Source organism: Solenopsis invicta, chromosome 16 (genome assembly GCF_016802725.1).
Source record: "Solenopsis invicta isolate M01_SB chromosome 16, UNIL_Sinv_3.0, whole genome shotgun sequence".
Classification (NCBI taxonomy): domain Eukaryota; kingdom Metazoa; phylum Arthropoda; class Insecta; order Hymenoptera; family Formicidae; genus Solenopsis; species Solenopsis invicta.
The window spans coordinates 17,555,770-17,576,848 of NC_052679.1; the positions used below are offsets into that span (position 1 = coordinate 17,555,770).

Here is a 21,079-nt window from a genome sequence, read left to right on the forward strand (position 1 = left end):
AAATCGGCGAAACGAAAATTACGTACACACGCGCGTGCGTTTCACATTAATAGATTCTTCTCGTCCGCGTCCTACAATTTATAATTCACATTGCGCGACGACTCTCATAAAGCCCCTGTGCATTAGCAAATACAAAATTCATTCGCTTCAATTTGTTTATTATATGATTCAAATTGCATGGCATAAATTTAAATATTTGACGGTGCGGAACGAGATTTTTTTTTTTTTTCATTGCGCGAGTTACCACAAACCCGCGACGCGGAATTGACGGGAGGAACGAAACGAGGGCACGGGAAAATCGATTCGGCAAGCGCGCTAGAAGTTAATCGTCGCGGGAGCGCGCATGTCCATCCTCGAGCCGCGTAATGAGGCAATTACGACGAGACAACGAGCTGCAACTGTCGCTCATAGTTTTTCTCAAGGCGCGAGGCGCGAATTACGGTCGCGCAACAAGAAGGATCCGCGTAGAGTGCGCGACACAATGGCACAGTCATCGCAGTCGTCATTACGCTCTCTCGTCCACACGACGAGAAGAAGAGGAGGAGGAACCAAAGGGGTATTTGTCCACTGAGCAGGAAGTAATCTGTTTCAATGTGGTCATTCGGCCAATAAGCAACGTCGTACAGCGCGCACCTACTTACGACTCACTTATCCGTGGGATTGGATCGACTACGAAACTCCTTTTTCCAACTAAGCGGATCAAGTTGGAAAAATGTGCCAATTAAATGCGAAATGAGTGTTCGCATTTTGCAATCTTGGGAGTGTCACCTGAAATTGTACACATCTTATCGGTTTTAGATTTTTTTTTCTCTTCTCGCGAGAAGAAAGTTTTATTCTGTTACGGAGGAAGATACAAAGAATCGAACTTTATATATATTTTTAGAGTTTTGTCGCTTCTTCTTTCTTGACGAAAATACTGCTTCGTACGTCGACCGATGCGCGAGTCATTTATTTTGCGAGCGGTGCAAATCAAACTTTGCCAATCTCGACGAGATAGGAGAGGGACGGAGGATCGATTATTGTAATATACCTGCGTCGCATTTAAATGCATTTATATTTCAAAACTCGACGTGCGCCAGTCTCGGAATAAACGGCGCGTATGACAATACCCGCTCGTATCTCGTTACGTTCCCGCGATCGAGGTGTTTCAACGTGTCACGCGACGACAGTAACATCGGGTTCGCTTTACTGCCCGCCTACTTCGCGCGCGAGCCCATGTTCTAACAAGAAAATATATATGAAAGACGTTGATTGACGCCCGTAAAACTCTGGCGCGATATCCAGCCGTGCCGTTACCGTAAAATTGGGTCTCTCGCGCGAGTCCCGTTGCACGTGATACAGCAGCGAGATACAAAATCGATCGCGATCTACCGCATTCCCGATAAAAATCGCGGAGGAAAAGCCACGCGGCCAGTTAGGCGCGCAAGAAATTCCGTTGGGAGAATTCCATTCTTATATAGAAGTGAAAGAGAATTATTCTAAATCGAATGGCGAATAGCGACGGTGCAGTGGCCGCGCGTCGTATCTTCAATAGGCAAATCAATCATGCTTATGATGTAACGCCCCTCCGCTGTAATGAAAATTCTTCTGCGATCGAACGATCTCGCGGTTTTGCAGGCGTGACTTTGTTTTATCGCCGCGACTCTTATCTCCCTCCTGGCCCCGGTTCGACGACTTTGAAAGAGACTCCGGCTTCTTTTCCTCTGCACGTGGTATAATTCACCCGTGTCGCGCCCGACGGCCTTGTGGTGTCGTGTCTCACTTGAGACGCACGAGAAATAGCGATATCCCTTCGGCGGAGTCGACTCGAGCGCGCTTGGGGCCATACATACGCGATTAGGCTCTATGCACGTAGGTTGCCAATACAAATAGATCGGCGATCTGGCGGGATACGTGCCGTGTTGGCTTATTAATTGGCATTCGCGACCAGCGTCCTGCCCGCGCTCGTGTATCCCACTTAAATAATAATTACCTGTTCGAACTATCACGAGGTGCCGCGACGCAGACGCCCACGTAGGCGCCGTTCATGCTTCGTTGCGAGTTTCGTCGTCGCAGCCGCCGCCGCCGCCGCCGCTCTCGTGCAGCTGGTGCAAGGTAGAAAAGGGTTTCGCGCCGCGGAATATGGATCGGTATGCCGAGTCCTTCTCAAGCGCAAATGAAGCCGTCGTTAACGAAAATTGCAGGCTACCGGTGATTTCCAAGTTCGACGATCGAAGGTTACGAGTTTTCAAGAATGTAGTCTTTACAAGAATGCAATCAGATAGAAAATGTAAATTTACTTAATTTTTACTTATCTTTAAATCAATTTTTTTAATAATGTCTTGGCTCGGGTATGTATGAGATTTCGAATATATTTTACATATAAAATATATGTATAAATGTATAATATTCAAAGTTGAATATCAAATGGACGATATTGAATCAAATTTCCGAGGAACCTCTCGGTGAAAGGAAGTGCGGGACAACTCCGTATTGCAGGCGCGGTACGGCAGATCGAGACTATTAACCCAGCGGCTGTGAATGGGATTGATAGAGAAGTCCAATGAATGCCGCGGGACCGCGCAGTCCCCCGGAGCATCGAGCAGAATGCAGCACGGGCGACATTTATGCATGTATGTCGGGTGCGCGGCGCAGTGGATTGCAAGTTGCGGCGCGGCAATCATGAATAAATTGAGTTTATCGATTTGACAAAAGGTCTATGCAGAGCATCGAGCGTGCAATTATCGAGCAGTCTAATGAAGAAGTGTGCGAGCGTTTGTATTCGTGCGAGATATATGCGTGCGAAAGCGGTGTCCCTTGAAAGAACGAGCACCTTTTCAAGCTTTGCACGCAATGTTAGAAGGCGAGAAGGCCGTTGAAAGTGAGCGAACAGATTTTTAGAAAAAGAAACAATCAAATTACAAAGGGATTCTCGAAAATTAAAAATTACGGTATTTGAAGAAGGCTAATGAGAGTCAAGCGCAGCCCTTGACGCGCGGTTACAATTTATTTGAAAATTAGCAAATTTTATTGAATATAAATCAACCTAGAATACGAACGTTTCGATTCACTTTGGATTGAATTAAAATTAATGCTCAGCTTTCAATTAAACTGTTGTAATCAACAATAAATGAATAATTTTGTAAATATACGCGAGATTTTGAAATCCTCGTATTAAAATTCTGCAAAAATCGTCGATGTTATCGTCGATCATCCTACGATTGAAATCAATTTTCGATACCTAATTCACGGCGATATCTAATTCACACGCGTCGATAGTTCCTGCTACTTTGAAGGCCTGTCCTTTTTTTGTTACGGTGCAGCGGAATCGCTGTTACGATCGCGCGCTGCTCTCATTTACATGTATCGCGATCGTCACCGGAGCGGAGGAAAAAAAAGGCATGGAACCGCCTGCGTCGCTACTTAAAGGGACATAGGCGAGTATCGAGTTATCCACTGGTTATCTGCAACCGCTTCGATCACCGTCTGTACTTCCCGTTCGACCGTCGTGGTCGTCGTTCTTTTTGCCGAGAAGAGACAAGCGGACGATCGCGAGCGGACTATATCTCCGCGCGTTATTTATAAGCCGATGATAATTTATTTACCGAGCTTCTCGAGGCGATTGCTGATCGCTGTCTTCCGACGGTTTTCACGCACCAGGTTTACTAATGCCGTTCGTTTGCGTTTTACTTCCTCTTTTGTCGTGTAAATAAAAATCACAGTGTACATACCTATAGTAGTCGTGTCAATTGCATTATAATACTGAAGATTGATTGCACTGCAATAAAGTTGAATAATATTTGAAGACATAATTTAAGTAATGATAAGAGAATATAAATTGATATGCGAAAACACAATTAATTAAAAGATGAACCCTGTTCGGTCACAACTGAATCTTCATGCTAATATTTCTTACGTGGTTTTATAATCTACATATATTATACAACTTTGGCCAAAATTATTAGGCACGTATATTTTTTTTTATTTATCTCAAATTCTTTTATCTATATTATTTCATATTGATTATTTGCATTATATATAAATTTTAACGGTTTTTTAAGCAAAAAATAATTCCCACTTTAATTTCTGTTTAAATTCTTCTAGTTAAAAATATTTAAAAAAAATATATAAGGTGTCTCTCTAATATTATTAGTCAAAGTTGAATACATTTTCAAGTTTATCAAATTGCATATTGAATAAATTTTTCGAAAAACTTCAGCCAGGAATTTATTTTTCGAAGCTGGACCTGGAGAGGTGTTTTAGCTAATTCGAAATAATTTATGCTTAAAAAATTTTTACGTAAATCAAGCTTTTTACAAGTGCAACACTTCAAATAATAATAACGTATCGATGTTCCCCGAGCGGAAGAAAATTCTACATACTCTCGTCGAACATTACGTCTACCCAAAATTTCGTAGATCGAGAATCTCCGATAAAACGTAAGGAATGTTCAACCTACTGATTACGTTAGAGGAGAACGATCGCTCGATCTCTCGATCTCCCGCGTACTCGGTGGCGAAGCGCCGTACGCACTCGCGTACGTATGCGTGAGTACACGTCGCATTGAAGTCAAGTGGGCTGCCGTGGAATGTCGTCCGAGGAGTTTTCGAGGGCTCCTCGAAGCCGCTGTCAAACCCGAGTACGCCTTCGTGACTGCCACGAGTGCCTCATGCGAACGCCTTGAGATCGGCCGCCAGAGACGCGCTGCCGTAACGCTCCGCGGAATGAAGCGCGGGGCGAATGACGCTCCACTCAAGGCTTTTTATCTCGAGATACCGGGCACCTCGTCACGTCACCTTTCGCAAGCGGTCGCATTCCTCGGAAGGTAGCCGCGCGCGTTTGTTTCACGGGAAACCATCAGCTTTCCGATCGGTTCTCTGTAGGACGTCCTCGTCAGACCTCGACCGTCCGCTCATAAATCATTAATTCTGCAGGTCTCGTGTCAGTTATAACTTGACTTACGCGGGCAATTTTTCTCTTCGTTTGCATCTATTTTTATAAAGAAGTTTCCAAGGTCTGCTCTCACATACGATTAATATGTAATTAATACTACTTATTAATATGTAATTTTCTATTTTTTGCAAATACTTGGACGTTAAAGACTAAACTGAAGAGGATTATTTTGATTCATTTCACAAGGAATTTTCTTCAGCAATCTAACTGATTGCGCCGACAGTAACAAGGGCCGATTGTTCTTCGGATAAGCTATGTGGTAAATTTATCTAATGGATCAATGTCTATGTCTATACACAAACATGTAACGGAGATAGCAAAACCGACCCTTAATAGTCAATTTCATCGATCAATGTATCGCTGACACACTTAACATAGAAAACTTTTCTCAAGTCGTAATAACATGAGAGACAATTTCCAGCTATAACTAATAGCTCGTAAACATTCATTTAAACGCGTAGAAACATGTTCATTAGCGGCTAATTGGAGTAGCATAATCAATTCTCCGCGTTGTTGAGAAATTCATGAATACCGGCGATCGCGCAGATATTTGAAGGGAAACGATAAGCAAGACCGCTCAGTGAGTTACTTCTAAGTGGCTTATGGCGACCTCGTTGAATGCGATATGTGTGTCGTATAAAGGAAGCTATCGTCGTTACTCCGTCACTGTCACTCGTCACGGTTATTCTTCCTTGATTTAAAATTGAGATACGCGTTATATGTATATCGTCAGCGATATTCCCGATTATCGGTTGCTACGCGACTCTCAATGAGACGTTCCAGTAACTCTTTAATGAAATCCATCTAAGGTTGCGCGAACGTTGATTCTGCAGGTCGCAATAGCCAGGTTTACGAGCCCAGTGAAACTCAATTTCCTCTGAGATCTACGAATTTGAGAAACTGCAATTCCAAGAGTTTTCAAAGAGAAACGAAGTTAAGTTATTTAATTGATCCTAAAATGTTAAAGAGTATCCACTTCGGAAAATATTACTGGCAAAGAACGTCGCTGAAGCGACGAGCGAAGACAGTCGCGGCAACGACAGTGGACTTTAATGGGTTAATAGCGTCCGGCATTCATGCGGGACACACACGCTTGATGACACGTGAAGAGCACGCCGACGAAAATGTAAATAAAGCGTGTCTTTTCAGGGATAATTTGTACCGCTTGACGCTGACGTCGCTGACGGACCTGGAGCACGCCTCCTGGTCCGCGCCGGAGGACAAGGTCAACACCTGCCAGAATAAGGGCCAGAGCGTCGAGGATTGTCGTAATTACGTCAAGGTCCTGCTCAGCAACGGCAAGAGCCTCTTCACCTGCGGCACTTACGCATTCAGCCCGTGGTGCGCGTGGCGAGAGGTACGTTTTCCAAAAATAATCTTTCTAGCGAAATCTCCTCTACAATTACAGATCCTAATGCCTTCCCCCCCCCCCCCCGTGATTTGTCTCGGCTTGTTAATTCAACCAGTCGATGCGCTGATTGTCGTTGTCACTAGCCTTGTAACGTTTGATTCGAAACGGCAACGAGAGGCCGTGCCGCTTGAACACAGTAGTCTCTATACTGGTGGTAATTATAATCGCAGATCGAGAATATAACGAGCGTGACCAGCGAGATGTCGGGCGTGGCCATGTGCCCGTACTCGCCGCATGCGAACGTCACGGCACTTCTCTCGAGGGGTCCTTCCGGCGGACTCTTCGCCGGCGCACCGACCGATTTCTCCGGAGCCGATCCTGCGATCTACAGAACTCTGGCCTCCCCGAATCTCAGAACGCGACAATACGATTCCAAGTACGTTCAAGTATACGCAAGAAGAGACAAGCACGATCGACGCTGTCGCAGCTGATCGCAGTCTCGAAAAGTGTCATTAATTCAACTTGTTTCAATCCGTTTTATTTCTCTTTCCATGAAATTCTTGCGAAACTCTCTTTTTACAGCTATATTGAAAAAACTAACGAGATTAATTTTATCGTAATAACCGCGTTGCAAGATTGTCGGTCTTGCTTATCGCCTCGCGATATTTATCGCGCCGGAGTCCCGTTCTCTCTCTCTAAGTTTGCGCTTTCCTTTTAGGTGGCTGAACGACCCGCAGTTCGTCGGCAGCTTCGAGACGGAGGATCACGTGTACTTTCTATTTCGCGAATCCGCCGTAGAATACATCAACTGCGGCAAGGTAAGATCGATGCAGCGGGGTAATCCGGCGTGACGCGCGCGAGTGCGCGCGTCTTCCATCATACACGCGAGAGAAGCCATTCGTGCGATTAGCGATCTCGTCTCTCTTCTGACTTGCGTCAGCCGTATAATTAGCCGTTTACGGTGTTGGTCGAAACGAGCGACGCGCGTCGCGGGATCTTCCTCTCTCACGCGGCAGAAAAATCATCATCTCCGACATGATCTTAGTTCGCGCGATGTTTATCATTTTCTCAACCTATCGCCGCTCAAATTGCCGCCTAGGGATGCCTCTAATGAAACACTCTGCATCCGGCTGCGCGCGATCGTACCTCACAATCGAGCGCGAGAACTGAACTTTGCTTCTCAACGTGGTTAAGATTAATTCACTCGACGCCACGCCGCCAATATCAAAAGTCTACCTACGAAGTCAGATATTTAAACCATTGTTCATTCATTTTTCGAATCTTTGAATTGATTTTCGAATTGTTTCATCGAACAAGTAAAATGCGATAGCGCGTTGTCTTTTATTATGCTGAAACTTGTATCTGCTAAATCGTACGTTGCGTGTGTGTGGCTGCAGAAAATATATTCGAGGATAGCGAGGGTCTGCAAAAACGATCGAGGTGGGCAGATCATGATGAAAGACGTGTGGACGACTTTTAGCAAGGCCCGCTTGAACTGTTCGCTCCCCGGCGAGTTCCCATTCTATTACGATGAGATCCAAGGCGCGGCCTATCATCCAGAAGAGGGAATCATTTACGCGACCTTCACGACTCCCATGTGAGTACCGTTTAGCGATCCGATTAATTCGAAGGCGCATTAATTATCATCTGTTTATGTCTATGCACTATCCCAGATGGACGCAAGATACGGTAAATGAGAAATTGATTATGCGATAAGCGGACGCAGATTTTACTTGATTAGCTTATTGCTGAATTGATTTTTAACTTTGTTTATTATTTATCATACGAAAGGAAGATTTAAAACAATATTGATCACTCTTGATTAAGCAATGAAATATTTAAGGAAATCGACATTAATATTATTTATGTTTTACGTGACTCGTTTCCTGTGAATTAGCATGCATATTTATGTAGAAATTTACACAGTTGAATCGTTTATCTTTAAAATTCAGAGTCATCGTTCATTAAAGTGCCATACACGATCGCTAATTCCTTCGTCTTGACGTTCTTTATCGCTCGATTACAACGGAATACTTTCTCGCATGCGGAAGCTACGATTTCTCGAAGAAGAAACCGGCATTAAATGGAATTCTTTTTTTCCCTTTACGTCGCAGTAACGGCATCGCAGGCTCGGCTATCTGCGCGTTCAACATGTCGGCCGTCTTCGCCAGTTTTAACGGGCCTTTCAAGTATCAGGAAAACGCGGGCGCCGCCTGGGAAAGACGACCAGTCGCCCATCATAATCGCCAACGCTGCGGATCTCCGTCCAGCACCGCGCCGCACCAAATCATGGACAATCAGCGGTACCAGCTGATGGACGAGGCGGTGCAAAGCACGATGCTAGAGCCGCTGCACACCGCGACCCTCGAGCGATTCATCCACATCGCGGTGGACGTTACCCCGACCAAGCTGCATCGCAGCGTAACCGTTCTTTATGTCTCCACGGCCACTGGTCTCATTAAGAAGATCTCGGTCTTGCCTAGGACCCAGGAGACTTGCATCGTCGAAATTTGGGGATCCTTGCCCTCACCGCCGATGACGTTGCAGTTCCTTAAGGACACTCAGAGTCTCTATGTCGGCATGGAGATTGGCCTCTTGCGGTAAGACGACTCCCATCGTGGCCGTCAAATTTTATCAGTTTCATAAACAGCGTTATACTGTCAAAAATAAAAATAAGTCAATATCATCTAAATGTAAATCATGTCACCACAAATAGATACGTCGTTCAATAGTAAATATGCGCATTATTGTAAACAGCAAATACTATTTGTGCTAAATGCTTCGCTAAACCGCACCGTAATGCCTTCCGTCGTTTAGCATACCTGCCGTTCAGTGTTACCGTCACCGGAGCCGTCAAGCGTGCTTGAACGCTCAGGAACCGTATTGCGGGTGGAACGAGCATCTCATGAAGTGCGCGCAGGCACCAAAGCAGAATTACCTGGCGAATCATTGGCATCAAGAGGTCACCAAGTGTCCGGTGCTTACCGATCCTGTTGACGGAGGCTGGAGCGCGTGGAGTCCTTGGTCGACCTGCCAACACGGCACGGGAGAACAATCGTCCGGACACGGTCATCCTCACTCGCACTCGCACAGCGAACACGCGGAGGTTCGTAGACATATGTATTTATTACGCTTATCGTAGAGTTAAGAATATTTTCCTTTTTCTTTGCTGATCATAGAATCGATCGTAAGTGATGAAATTCAAGGATTTAGCGTATTTAAATGAACAGCTTCTTTATCAAAAAATAGATAAAATAAAACTTTGGGGTGTTTGATAAATGGCTTGATCATAAGCATCTTTTCTATCGCGTAAAGTCGCGAAATTGATAGGTAACGCTGGAAATTCGATCCACAGAAAATCGATACGTGTCAGTGTCAGACCAGAGAATGTAATAATCCCCCGCCGCAGCACGGTGGCGAGAGTTGCACGGGTACGCGTGTCAGAGTGACAAATTGTACTGTTCACGGCGGTTGGACCGCTTGGTCAGCTTGGTCAGCGTGCTCTCAGACCTGCGGTTTCGCGATGAAGACCCGCCGGCGAACCTGCACGAATCCGGCGCCTGCATTCGGCGGGCGCGTTTGCGTCGGGCATGATCACGATGATATCATGTGCATCGATCTACCTCCTTGTCCCGCCCCTGCTAAAGCTACCCCGCCGCCTCAGATTGGTCAGTGGTCGACGTGGGGTCCTTGGCATGCGTGTTCGAAGCCGTGCAACGGCGGTGAGTGTCCCTCCAAGTCTTATAAACATGATAACATCTCAGACAATGCAAAACCCAAAGAACATTTGAAGAATACCTTCAATTATCAAGGATTTGCAATTTTATATGCTTATATTGCCTGAAATAATATGAAAATCGTGATGATGTTGCATCTATCTTGGCATAAGATTAGCGATTTCCGTTTTACAGGAATACGTGTTAGAAAGAGAACCTGCGACAGCCCGTCGTCGAAGAAGGGCGGTGCCGAGTGTCCAGGATGTGATCAACAGGCAAGTATTGAGTCTCTCGTGTGAGAATGATTTTTCCTTTTTTTCAAATTTTTTCTCGATAGCCGGAAATTGCAGAATTACTTGATGAGACCGAACGTATTTTAGATAGAGGAATGTAACGCTCATGAGTGCACCGAGACGAAAAGATACTCTGGATGGACCCCTTGGTTGACCGTGAACGCCAGTTTACAAAACGGCAATACGGTTTATCTGGAAAAGCGTTTCCGATTCAGTTGCCGAGCGCAGACGGACGATCCGTCAAGCGTACGAGTACAGCTCGCGAAGGAGGAAGAACGTTATTGTAGGAACGATGGGTCCTGTCTGCGAGGGAAGGAAGCGTACGCGGAATTTATCAACGAGAATGGCTGGGGCGAATGGTCCTCTTGGGGCATATGCGACCGTCCCTGTGGAAGGGGTAGCCAGCATAGAGTAAATATTTCTCACAATTTTATTTCGATACGTTATTATTCAAAATAAAATTATTTTGCAAAATATTTCGGAAATCGGATATTTTATTTCAATATATCACTTAAAAGTGAAATAAATTTATTGAAAAATAAAAAATAAAATTTATTTTATGCAATGAAACATTATAGCTGAGAAGAATTGTTTATTGTCCTTTGAATTGGAAGATCAATAATTTATTTTAAAGTTATTTAAATTTGTTAATAATGTGACGATTAATATGCAATACAAAAGAAAATGCAAGTTTCACGTTTTTACAGGTGAGACAATGCGAATCTCCACCATGTGAAAATGGTCTCACCAAGCAGAGCAGAGTCTGCAATCCGCATCCATGTCGCGTGAATCCTAGTAGCAATACGGCGGAAGGTCAATGGTCATGCTGGACGGACTGGTCCGAATGTTCAGCGAGTTGTGGCATTGGAGTGCGTACGAGGACGAGAGAGTGCCTCGGTCCGGAGAGTTGCAGCGGTCCGAGATCGATCAGGGAGACCTGCGAAATGCCCAGTTGCGAATCGCTGGCCGGTTGGGACACGTGGTCTCTTTGGACCCCCTGCGACGGTGACCATCAACAGCACCGAAAACGAATATGCCTTGAGCATGGCTCAGGCATGTGTCAAGGAAAAGATCGCGAGATACGCGATTGTCTTCCGGACTGCATGGATAATGGTGAGTTTGTTGGAACACTTTTAAGTACAATATCTGCAAATGACAGATTTATAAATACGATATTTTTTACAATTAAACAATAATTGTAAAAATTGGTTGAAAATTAACATTGTTGAGGAATGCACTTTTTTTTCAGATGTAAATGCTTTGCCTTCGAGCGTGGAGAATTCAGGCGTCACGGTGGGCGCAGTGGTGGTCAGCTGTGTAATTAGTTTCATTATCGGCTTGGCCTTAACCGCGGTATTGTGCTTCTGCTACTTGAAGCGACGCAAGCCAAGCATTCCAGGAAGTCCGCATTATATCAGCAAACAGAATTCTTACGTCATCGTACCATTGAAGGAGGTAAGGCTCGAAGAAACATACTTACTATTAGCTATTAGCCGCATCCTCGGTACGGAATACTTCAAAAAAAAAGTTAATTGTTACAGGTGAACGCTAAGCGACAGCCGAGTTTTTCGGGCAGCACCAACGGAAACGGTACTTTACGTGGCAAAAACAATCCCAACGTCAACGGCCTCGGCAGCCCTAAGTTATATCCAAAGAGTCTCGATTACGAATCTGCTACTCTAAAGCGTAACAGTCACGGTCAACACATCCGTGCTGATCTTGATCAGGACAAGTACTATTGAACAAACTACGCGTTGGGAATCGTGTATCAGTGTCGTTTAGATGGTGATCTGTGTTCTGGTCTTCTCAGGCACGTGATTTTTCGTGTGATTTATTTCTACAAGTGAGTCGCGGGTAACGTTGCCAACGACGAACGCGAACTCATTTCATTTGGCAGCTGTATGTGAACTTTATTGATCGATTAGATTTCGATCAACATTAAAGTGGCAAATGTGAGGACTGACTTCCTATTAAAGGAAGAATGTATTTACTTAATTAAGGTAAGGCGACATCTTCGACGTAAAAATGACATACATACGATCAAGTAAGCGCCTGTCAATAAGACTATACGTTTTTAGTATTAAATAAGTGATGTATGTATTCTTCGACGCGTTTGAGAGTTAATGACGCTGTGATTAATGACGCAAATTAGTTGACGAAATTGTTCAATGTTGAGCGATGAAAATTCGAAAGATACATAGTGATATTCTTTCTTCAATTGCAGTGTTTTAAGATATATATATGAGATATTTGTAAGTGCGTCATTCGTCGCGCGATGCGATAACTCATCGGACTCCGAGGAAAAAACCGTTGTTTCGAAAAAAAGTTTATAAGAGTTTATTTTTGTTTCTGTACATATTCGTGAAAAAGAGAGACAGAGAATGCGAACGGATGAAATCGAGAATCAATCCCGCTCACACTTGGGCATTCAACTTTGACTCATCTGTATAAAGTTTCATGATTTCTCATGGGAATGAATTTTTATATATTTCATGTATTTGTAAGATTATATTCATACAAAGTAACAAAAGGCAGAGAAGCCGCATTTATTGAGCTTGCGCTTGGTCTGCCAAGGATTGATGGATTGATTTAGATATATATTTACAGTTGTTGTACAAATACAAAATGTATTATGTAGGTTTGCCTGAGGATATATTTGGAAGAGTCTTTTTTTGTTTTTATTCGAAAAGAATATTGAATTTTATATCGAGTAACGTAGTGCCATGTTATGGAGTTGTACATAAAATGCATCTTCTTAAGTGTAATTTTACGAATGAAGCGAATGCATATATTATGTAAGAAATGAACACCACCTCGCGCGACGATTGCATATATATTGGCTCACATTGAGTCGCGCCCGCGATTTACGTTTATGCATGCGACCGCTGAAATAATTCACCTTTCCTCCTTGTCCGGCCCAAGGAGAGAAGCAAATCTCTCGTTTGAAACTTGGAAGAACCGCTGCCTTCTAGAACTTAAAAGTTTAATCGCGTTAATTGCTTCCCGCAAGTTTATGTAATCTGTCACGGGAAGAGAATGTGAGATAATGACATGTGAGGTAAGGTCACGAAATTTGATGACTTAAGGCGATGCTGGACCAGTTTCTATACGTGCATATTTTTGGACAGGCATTTCTCGTAACTGGCTTTACAGATCGCAAAATCCTTTTCCGCAATTAAAGTAGTAACAAAAACATACACGGGAAACTATAATTTAGTACGAAAAACAAAAGTAAATTAAAAAATTATAGTTTAATTATCGGCTTCTGCAGCCGACTCGTGACAACATGTGCCCTATATAAAAGTTTTAGACTTTGTATGTATGAAATAAGCAGTTTACTGCGTATGAATTAAATAAAAGAACAATACGACGCTTGCAGAATGGTCCTAGAAGCTCTAGTATGAGAGAAATGGATGTCTGAAAATTGTTTATGTAATTTGCACGTGTATTGGTGCAAAGAGCAGAAATTGGGTTCATTGTAGTTCAGAGATCTTGCATTAGAGGCGCTAAAATAAAAAAAACAAGGACAGATGAGTGCGTTTGACAAAGTGCGCTAGTCTATTCCCCTTAATCTTCGCCTCACGCGCGACCCACAGTTCGCCGAAAAAAAATCTACAGCAATCTGCAGTATCGACGTTAAGTGAGTTCCACCGTCAGTTCAGCATCGCCTTAACAATGTTTGACATTACTGAGCATCAGATAAATTATTATTATTCAAGGTCACATGTATGCGCGAGTAATGAATACTGTATCCGATGCATTTATCCCGCGCACTTGTTTGTAATAAAGACAAGATTCTTTTTTTTTACGGTTCGTAAGTACTTTAAATACAATCTTCACGAAAGAACCTTCATACATTTTGCTCGCGAACGGAGAGGATTAAGAATTCTTTCCTACAAATCGGCCGCGAATTTTTCTATCTGATTGATGGCGAAATCCATGGACAATTTCGTAGGTGGCGGTTGGCAATTCACGATCATACGAAAGAAATTGCCAAGCCCCTTCTGCGGTAACGGCGTGTAACCAATCATGAGAGTTCCGTCCAGAGTCATGCGCTTTTTTATCTCCGTTGTAACCTCGGACAACTTCTTCCACCAAGCTGGAGTTTCTTTCTGATTGCGCATAGTCGGTGGTACGTACCTAGAAAGATTCATCGCCTTACAATTGCATATTTTGTGATAAATCGCGAAGATGTCTTACCAAAAGCAGACGTTGCAACACTGATAGTGAGATTGCACCAACCGGAATCCGGTGGTCTCCTTGATTCGCTTCAGAAAGTATTCCGCGCAGGATATCGCTTGTTCCACCGATCGCGCAAGTCCGATTTTGCCACGGGCTTTCCACATTAACCAAAATTTCACTGCGTCGACCTTGAGAGGTATTTCAAATATTTAAGCAATAATGAATGACAACTTTTTGATAAAAATTTTAAAACGTCTGTTATATTTGTTTCTCAGAGAAAAAAAGACCTTTCTATAATTTAAAAGTTACTGTGAATAAGATTCGATTCGGTACGTATCTTGTAAAGATTACAAAGATCCGTTACCTTTCTGCCGCATTGCACACTCTTGTCGCCCGTGTCCCAGCTGACATCGTAAAATTTGTCTTGCTGGAAAAGGTACCTGGCCTGGGCGGAATTCGCCTCATGCAGTACGTTTTTACCCTTGACCAAAAATAAGGAGCACTGCAACGGCGCACCGAGCATCTTATGTGGATTCCAGGAAACTGAGTCCGATCTGCGCCAGCCATGAAGAATCGTAAAACAGAGAATCGATCAGAAAAACTGCCAATCTGTCAGAAAATCGGGTTTTCTTAAACGTCGCAGAAAGGAAAGGATCTTAAAATCTCTATTTTTTTTTTTTCAGATTTGTAGACTTTAACGTTTTGTCTAAACAACCTAACAGGATTCGATTGCTTCGAAATAAATATGCAGACAACAGTTACTCAAAACGGCAATGGTTTGCAGACCAGACGACTTTACATTTTAGGAGAGTCGCCGCTTTCCTTTTGCGACGACGCTGTCAGAATAAATAATTACATACAATTCGATGCCTCTCAGCCTGAAGCGGTACTTTTCCGAGAACAGCAGGGTTCCACCGAGACAAGCCTGTAACGAATCTCTAGTCAGATTACATTGGTTTCCTGAGCTATATCGTCTTTCATACGTATACGAACGTCTACGTGCAGCCAGAGTGATTCATTCCGACATATCGCAGCGATTTCCGGTAATGGATCGATAGCACCGAGCACCGTGGTTCCGGCGGTGGCGTTCACAAAGAACGGTAGTTTTCCATCGCTCTTTGCCTGTATCAGAAGTCTCTTCAAGTCACTTACTTTCATGCGACCAAACTCGTCCGTTTTGACCTTTTTGACAGAAAGACGTGCTCTCATGCAATTAATGATTATTAAACATTTTAATGATTCTTTAGAAATCCAATTGTTTTCAAAGCCAAAATTAAAAAAATATTTTTTAATTTTTATGATCTATTTAAAATGGTTCAAAAAATTGTTTAAAATGTCATGTATCTTCCAAGTTTCTGGAACCAATTTTTATACTTCTCTTTTAGAAAAAAATAAAATGTAGTGTAATTTATTTTTTAAAATTCAATACACACTCAATATCCATTAAGGGACGTCTTAAGAATTAATGTTTAATAAACAAAATATAAGAAATCTTATTATACTACGCAGATAACAGTCGATAAGGCTTGCTGCAATAATAAAAGAAAAATAAGGCAAAATTCTTGTGTCCTTTGACTCAGCGTTATTTAATCAATTGCATAATGATGAAAGATATGAAATCTGCTTACAAAAAATTCCAACAACCGTAATTACTAATGACTTTCAATTTTAATATGAGTTAATCACAATTCTGCGTTTTCGTACCTTATAAACTTGGTCGGTGCCAAGGCCCAACCAATTGGCAGCTTTCAGGATTGAATAATGGCTATCTTCGCTAGTGAAACACGCTAGGGGTGTTTTCAAGGAGCAGAGTCCCGATTTCTTGACGTACGGTAACTTCTTGTGCCTGGCCAACAACATCCCGTACATATTCGATATGCTACCACCTGGGCACATCATACCGTCAGCATCTGGTATCGACGGATAGCCAACCAACTCCAGTGACTTTTGTATCACTTCTCGCTCCATCAGAGTAAATACGGGCGCGACCTCGTAGGTATACCTAAAAAAAAAAACAAAATATTCTCAAGCGCAGTTAGCAATTAGCTGCTTGTATGTCGATTCATCTAAACGCGAACAGCATCATTTATAACTATGAAAAGCATTCTAAAGACAGTGATTGCAGAGAAATTATCTAACTTTTTATTTTTCTAACGAAATTAAAATTTTCTTGACTATGATAAGGATACTGCAACACATCATTAATTAGAATCATTATAGGTCATACGGCATGAGATGCTAACTGGGTTAGCATCATTGTCTGGTGCTCACGAGACGATAACGAAATAGCTTCGGATTTACTCATCGTGTTTTGTAGAGAAAGACAGATAGAATATTCCGCGAACACGGAGAATACGTTGTTCATCATTTTCGTTTTGTAGAATTTTTAGAAATTATTCTTACTGGCTGGTGTTCAGTGCTTCCGTCAACCAGGCACCAATTAATCCATACTCGTCAACTCCAGCGTAGAGTTGATTATGAAAATGCGGACTGGACGTTTTCACGGAGTATCGTATAGTCTGCCGTAACACCGTTTCTATTTCCATGCTACTCGCTGGATTGTCGTCCAAAGAGAGTTTCAGCTTTTTCTATATAAAGATAACATAAAAAAAAGAAATTATTACAAACATTGAATAAGAAGATAATTATTTCCTATTAAATTTAACGCTGCTAAGCTTTAGACGAATTTTAATTTACAATTCATGTTTGTTTGCGTTTACTCTAGGTTTGAATTTGAATTTATTAAGAAACATAAAAAAACAAAATAAAAATGTAAAATATATATTAAAAATATATTAAAATACACAGCATAAAATTATAAATAGAATTCTATTCTGAAATTGACATGAATTATAGATTATCTAAAGCAAGTTTTAATGGACATCATAATTTGTATAGCCACAGATGTTCTTTGCATCAAACTGTAAACAACTATATAATTTAACGTTTACGTTATTCCCGAAATAATTATTTATGGGATAATTTAAATCGGAATTTGTAAATTTGTAATTTGCAAATATTCCTTTCAAAATGAATTTCGAAAAGTTTTATACTCTAATCTATTGTATAAGGGAATATAACTTCCTGAAAAAATAATATATTATCGCGGCATGTCAAAGTTCCTCGAAATAAGTGACAATCCGTCTGGCGAACTTTCCGATTACGCGTTAACGCTGCAACCATTGACCCATACCTATATCGCAAACTTCTGCGTATCATATTAGTAAATATTCCACGCAACAAGTATTCCATTATGGAATATTTTTCCCCTCCAGAATCCATTATCGCCTATGCGCTCTACATCGGATATCGTTGAAACATTCAAATTAGGTAAGTGTGATAAGAACGAAAAACAAACATATTTACTAATGTCCGTGATAGATGTAGTAATTTCACTTACGGGAAAGTTATTTCTTTTAACGCGTTGTTAATGATTTCTGTTATGTGCTTAACCATAACTGACATATTAATCTTGTTCCGAAGTACATAAGAATAATCTTCAAGCAAAATAGCACTTCGTTCAAGAGCGAAAAGAGGAGTGTAAATTTAAAAGGAGTGTTTCAAAGAAAAATGTTTTTAAAAGAAACTTTAACGGTTAAAGGAGCGAATAATCGAATTTTCTTTCTTTTGACTAGTATACATTAATTTCCGTGTTGTTCACTGCTACAGCAACAAAAATATTATTAAGCTCGTTAAACATACGCTATGTTGAATTTTATTCAATGTTAATAAAACAATTTTAAGATGTCCAACACTATTCAAAAGATATTCAACGTTAGATCTAAATACTTGGTTGTCATGTAATTCTTAACTTTATATTTTGTTTACTCATAAAACAAAAGAAAAAATAAACTGATATCTTATCACTTAACTGATGTGGTAATCAGTTAATTAAAACTTTATCAGTTTTGTTTTCAAGGTTAATATCAATTTTCGATCATTTCTTAATTAATTATTTAATTGGGACGTAGTTTGTTATTTATTATTAACTTAGGACGTAGTCATTTGACTTAAAACTATAAAGAGATTTATACAGATAAATTTATTGTTTTTAAATAGAATGGATACGTCCTATAAATAATATAAATAATATTATTAATCCTTATTTAATTTAATCACAAGAAAAAAATAATAGAAATGTGTTATAAGAGAAAGTATAATGTAAGCCAGAAATGATAATGAAATCGACATCAATTTAATGTCGAAGTTATTAAATCGATATTGAATCGATGTCGAATCAATATCGAATTATCGAATCGACGTTGATTCTATTATCATTTCTAACGAGAAGAGTTATACGAGCAATACAAGAAACATAGTATAATATTGCCGTCGAGGTAAATTAAACGTAAAATAGTTTTAAGACAGTTTGCACTTTAATACATTTGAGACTTTTGGCATTAAAAAAATTAAATTATTAATTACCTGTAAATATGCGGGATAACGGAATCGTACGACAGGTTGATCGTCAGATCGATCGAATACATGTTCCTCTTTGAGGACCTTCAGAAGCTTCTCCAATAGATCGATGACGCCGTTGGTACTTGATGCAGCCATCGCTAAGAGTACACTGACCGGCCAGCCAACAAATCCATCGCCCCTTCCATTTCGACTTGCCACTAGCGAACCGCTCTTTGTCACAGTCATTGAAAACACGTCGTACGTACGTGAATCTCGGCGATTCGAGCGTGCCAATTACGTATAGAGTTCATCTCTTCGTTACGCCCGAGTTACGCTTGCACTTTGCCTTTCCGCAAGTCACATAAAAATACATCAAATGTGGAGTTACTCTTTGACATACTCTAGATATCAGTACTTTAGATATTTAGAATGGTTTAAACGCGATTAAAATTGCTTACAAACATATTGCATGTTTGAGTCTCGATATCGAATAATTCTTGCATTATTCACAGTTTTTAATTGCGATCTTAAATCGCACTCTTGTATGAATGCTATGAAAAATTATAAAAAAATTAGTTTTGAAAAAGAAACATAATTAATACGCTGTTTCGTTATAATTTCTGAAAAATAATAAGGTTTTTTTAAAAATGATGTTAAGTACAGTGCAGTTTAAAAATACAAAAACTGATCTTTTTGAAAAGCGATGAAAAAAAATCTGTTCTCGAAGTAAAGAATTCTTACATTTGAATGTTTTCAGTGGATGTTACTGTGGATTTATTGAACAATTCTTTTTCTTTCATGCCACACATTTTACGTCATGATTGCAAGTATTGTAAGTTGCATTATCATACAGACATAATGCGCAGTTGTAAAGAAATGTGAAATTATCTCTTTCTCTTTTGCGATAACGTATAGAAACAATATAATCAACAGTAAAGTATATAAAAAGATCTTTTACGACTCGCGCGTGTATTTTTATTACAAGAATATTAACTATTATTAACAAGAAATACTCATATCTAATGTTTCACTGACATTGCGTAATATTGCATCTTCTACGAGAAACTTTAAAGCAATCCAATGATTCAGATTGGAAAAATCTATTTTAAGATGTCAGAAGAAATAATTCTTTAAAAAGTTTTATTTACGTTAAACTCATCAACGGAAAAAATTGTCAACATTTCATCTACAAGTCGGCCCTGGGTTTTTCTATTTGATCGAGAACGTAATAGATGATTCCGTGGGTGGTGGATGACACTTCATGATGATGCGAAAGAAATAGCCATGCTTTAGCTACGGTAAAGACGTATAAGTGATCATGAGAGATCCCTCCAGAATCAAACGTTTCTTTATCTCGACTGTAACGGCATACAGTCTCTCCCACCAAGCTGGAGTCTCTTTCAGATTAGGTATACTCGGAGGTATGTACCTAAGAGGATCTGTCATGTAAAATCGCAAATTTTACTACAATATAGAATTGCTCCTCTGCAAAAGCAAACTATAGTTCTATCATAATGTTATGCACCGATCGGAAACCAACGGTTTACTTAATCTGTTCTAGGAAATATTTCGCGCGGAACATGGCTTGGGCCATCGATTGTCCTAAACCTCTCGTGCCGCGAGCTTTTCACATTAAATAAAAAAAAATTTTATTGCGTCAAACTTGATGCTGATATTATCAAACGTTAAAGCAGAAATAATAGTTGTTTGTTCAACGTTATAAATATTAAATAAAATCTGAATTCTTCAGGTATCCGAATTAAAAATCTGGTGAGCGTTTTTTGGATGCTTTTTTAATTTTTTTTAAAAATAGTCTTAAATTGTCATAAATAAAATATAACGTTTTGTATATCATAAAAATCACGAGTTGCAATTACCTTTCTAGTAGGTACATTGTACGCTCTTAACATTCGTGTCCAAGTTGGTTTTGTAAACACTGAGTATCCATTTGATAGAGTCTTTCAATCTACTGCACGACAACATCCTTCTTCACATATTTTGTAACCCCATTAGAACAGAGTGTGAAAATACCAACACCTCGATAAAATTCTAATGTATTCGGCTGTTTAAGAATAACATACGGATTAACAAACCAATGATACAGGACTGGCTCACACCACATATATGGCGAGTTTCAGTGTATACAATCACGAACGATATAACTTTACCACTAGTAGGCGAATATCACACAGACCTCGTAACCA

At 40.7% G+C, this 21,079-nt stretch overlaps 2 protein-coding genes across 5 annotated transcripts in view; one reads left to right on the plus strand and one right to left on the minus strand.

Annotated features, from left to right (window-relative positions):
- LOC105203081 (semaphorin-5B) overlaps nucleotides 1–14,105 on the plus strand; it is a 117,648-nt gene extending 103,543 nt beyond the window's left edge. For 3 of the 4 annotated variants that reach the window (XM_039459074.1, XM_039459075.1, XM_011171836.3), the window contains 12 exons: nucleotides 6,082–6,289; nucleotides 6,514–6,719; nucleotides 7,002–7,101; nucleotides 7,681–7,880; nucleotides 8,398–8,883; nucleotides 9,101–9,389; nucleotides 9,639–10,005; nucleotides 10,195–10,274; nucleotides 10,380–10,703; nucleotides 11,000–11,405; nucleotides 11,542–11,747; nucleotides 11,834–14,105. In XM_039459074.1, coding sequence (XP_039315008.1) covers nucleotides 6,082–6,289; nucleotides 6,514–6,719; nucleotides 7,002–7,101; nucleotides 7,681–7,880; nucleotides 8,398–8,883; nucleotides 9,101–9,389; nucleotides 9,639–10,005; nucleotides 10,195–10,274; nucleotides 10,380–10,703; nucleotides 11,000–11,405; nucleotides 11,542–11,747; nucleotides 11,834–12,034 — 3,073 coding nt within the window. In that variant the 3' untranslated portion in view covers nucleotides 12,035–14,105. Of the gene's footprint in view, nucleotides 1–232; nucleotides 557–6,081; nucleotides 6,290–6,513; nucleotides 6,720–7,001; nucleotides 7,102–7,680; nucleotides 7,881–8,397; nucleotides 8,884–9,100; nucleotides 9,390–9,638; nucleotides 10,006–10,194; nucleotides 10,275–10,379; nucleotides 10,704–10,999; nucleotides 11,406–11,541; nucleotides 11,748–11,833 lie in introns of those variants that run through there. The other variant, XM_039459073.1, reaches the window with a different exon arrangement.
- LOC105203082 (cysteine sulfinic acid decarboxylase) lies at nucleotides 12,767–19,175 on the minus strand. Its single transcript, XM_039459076.1, has 8 exons — nucleotides 18,900–19,175; nucleotides 16,878–17,062; nucleotides 16,179–16,476; nucleotides 15,468–15,656; nucleotides 15,335–15,399; nucleotides 14,839–15,028; nucleotides 14,493–14,662; nucleotides 12,767–14,432 (listed from the first exon to the last, which is right to left on the minus strand). The coding sequence occupies exons 1-8, from the start codon at nucleotides 19,119–19,121 to the stop codon at nucleotides 14,186–14,188; spliced, it is 1,566 nt and encodes a 521-aa protein (XP_039315010.1). The 5' UTR covers nucleotides 19,122–19,175; the 3' UTR covers nucleotides 12,767–14,185.
- Nucleotides 19,176–21,079: the final 1,904 nt, after the last annotated feature.

Excerpts from the sequence above, each read along its gene's own strand:
- LOC105203082 (XM_039459076.1), bottom strand. The coding sequence starts at position 19,121 with ATGACTGTGACAAAGAGCGGTTCGCTAGTGGCAAGTCGAAATGGAAGG. Across the intron at positions 17,063-18,899 it reads GTTATCCCGCATATTTACAG|AAAAAGCTGAAACTCTCTTT; the intron begins GTAATTAATAAT and ends ATCTTTATATAG. Across the intron at positions 15,657-16,178 it reads GCACCGACCAAGTTTATAAG|GTCAAAACGGACGAGTTTGG; the intron begins GTACGAAAACGC and ends TCTGTCAAAAAG.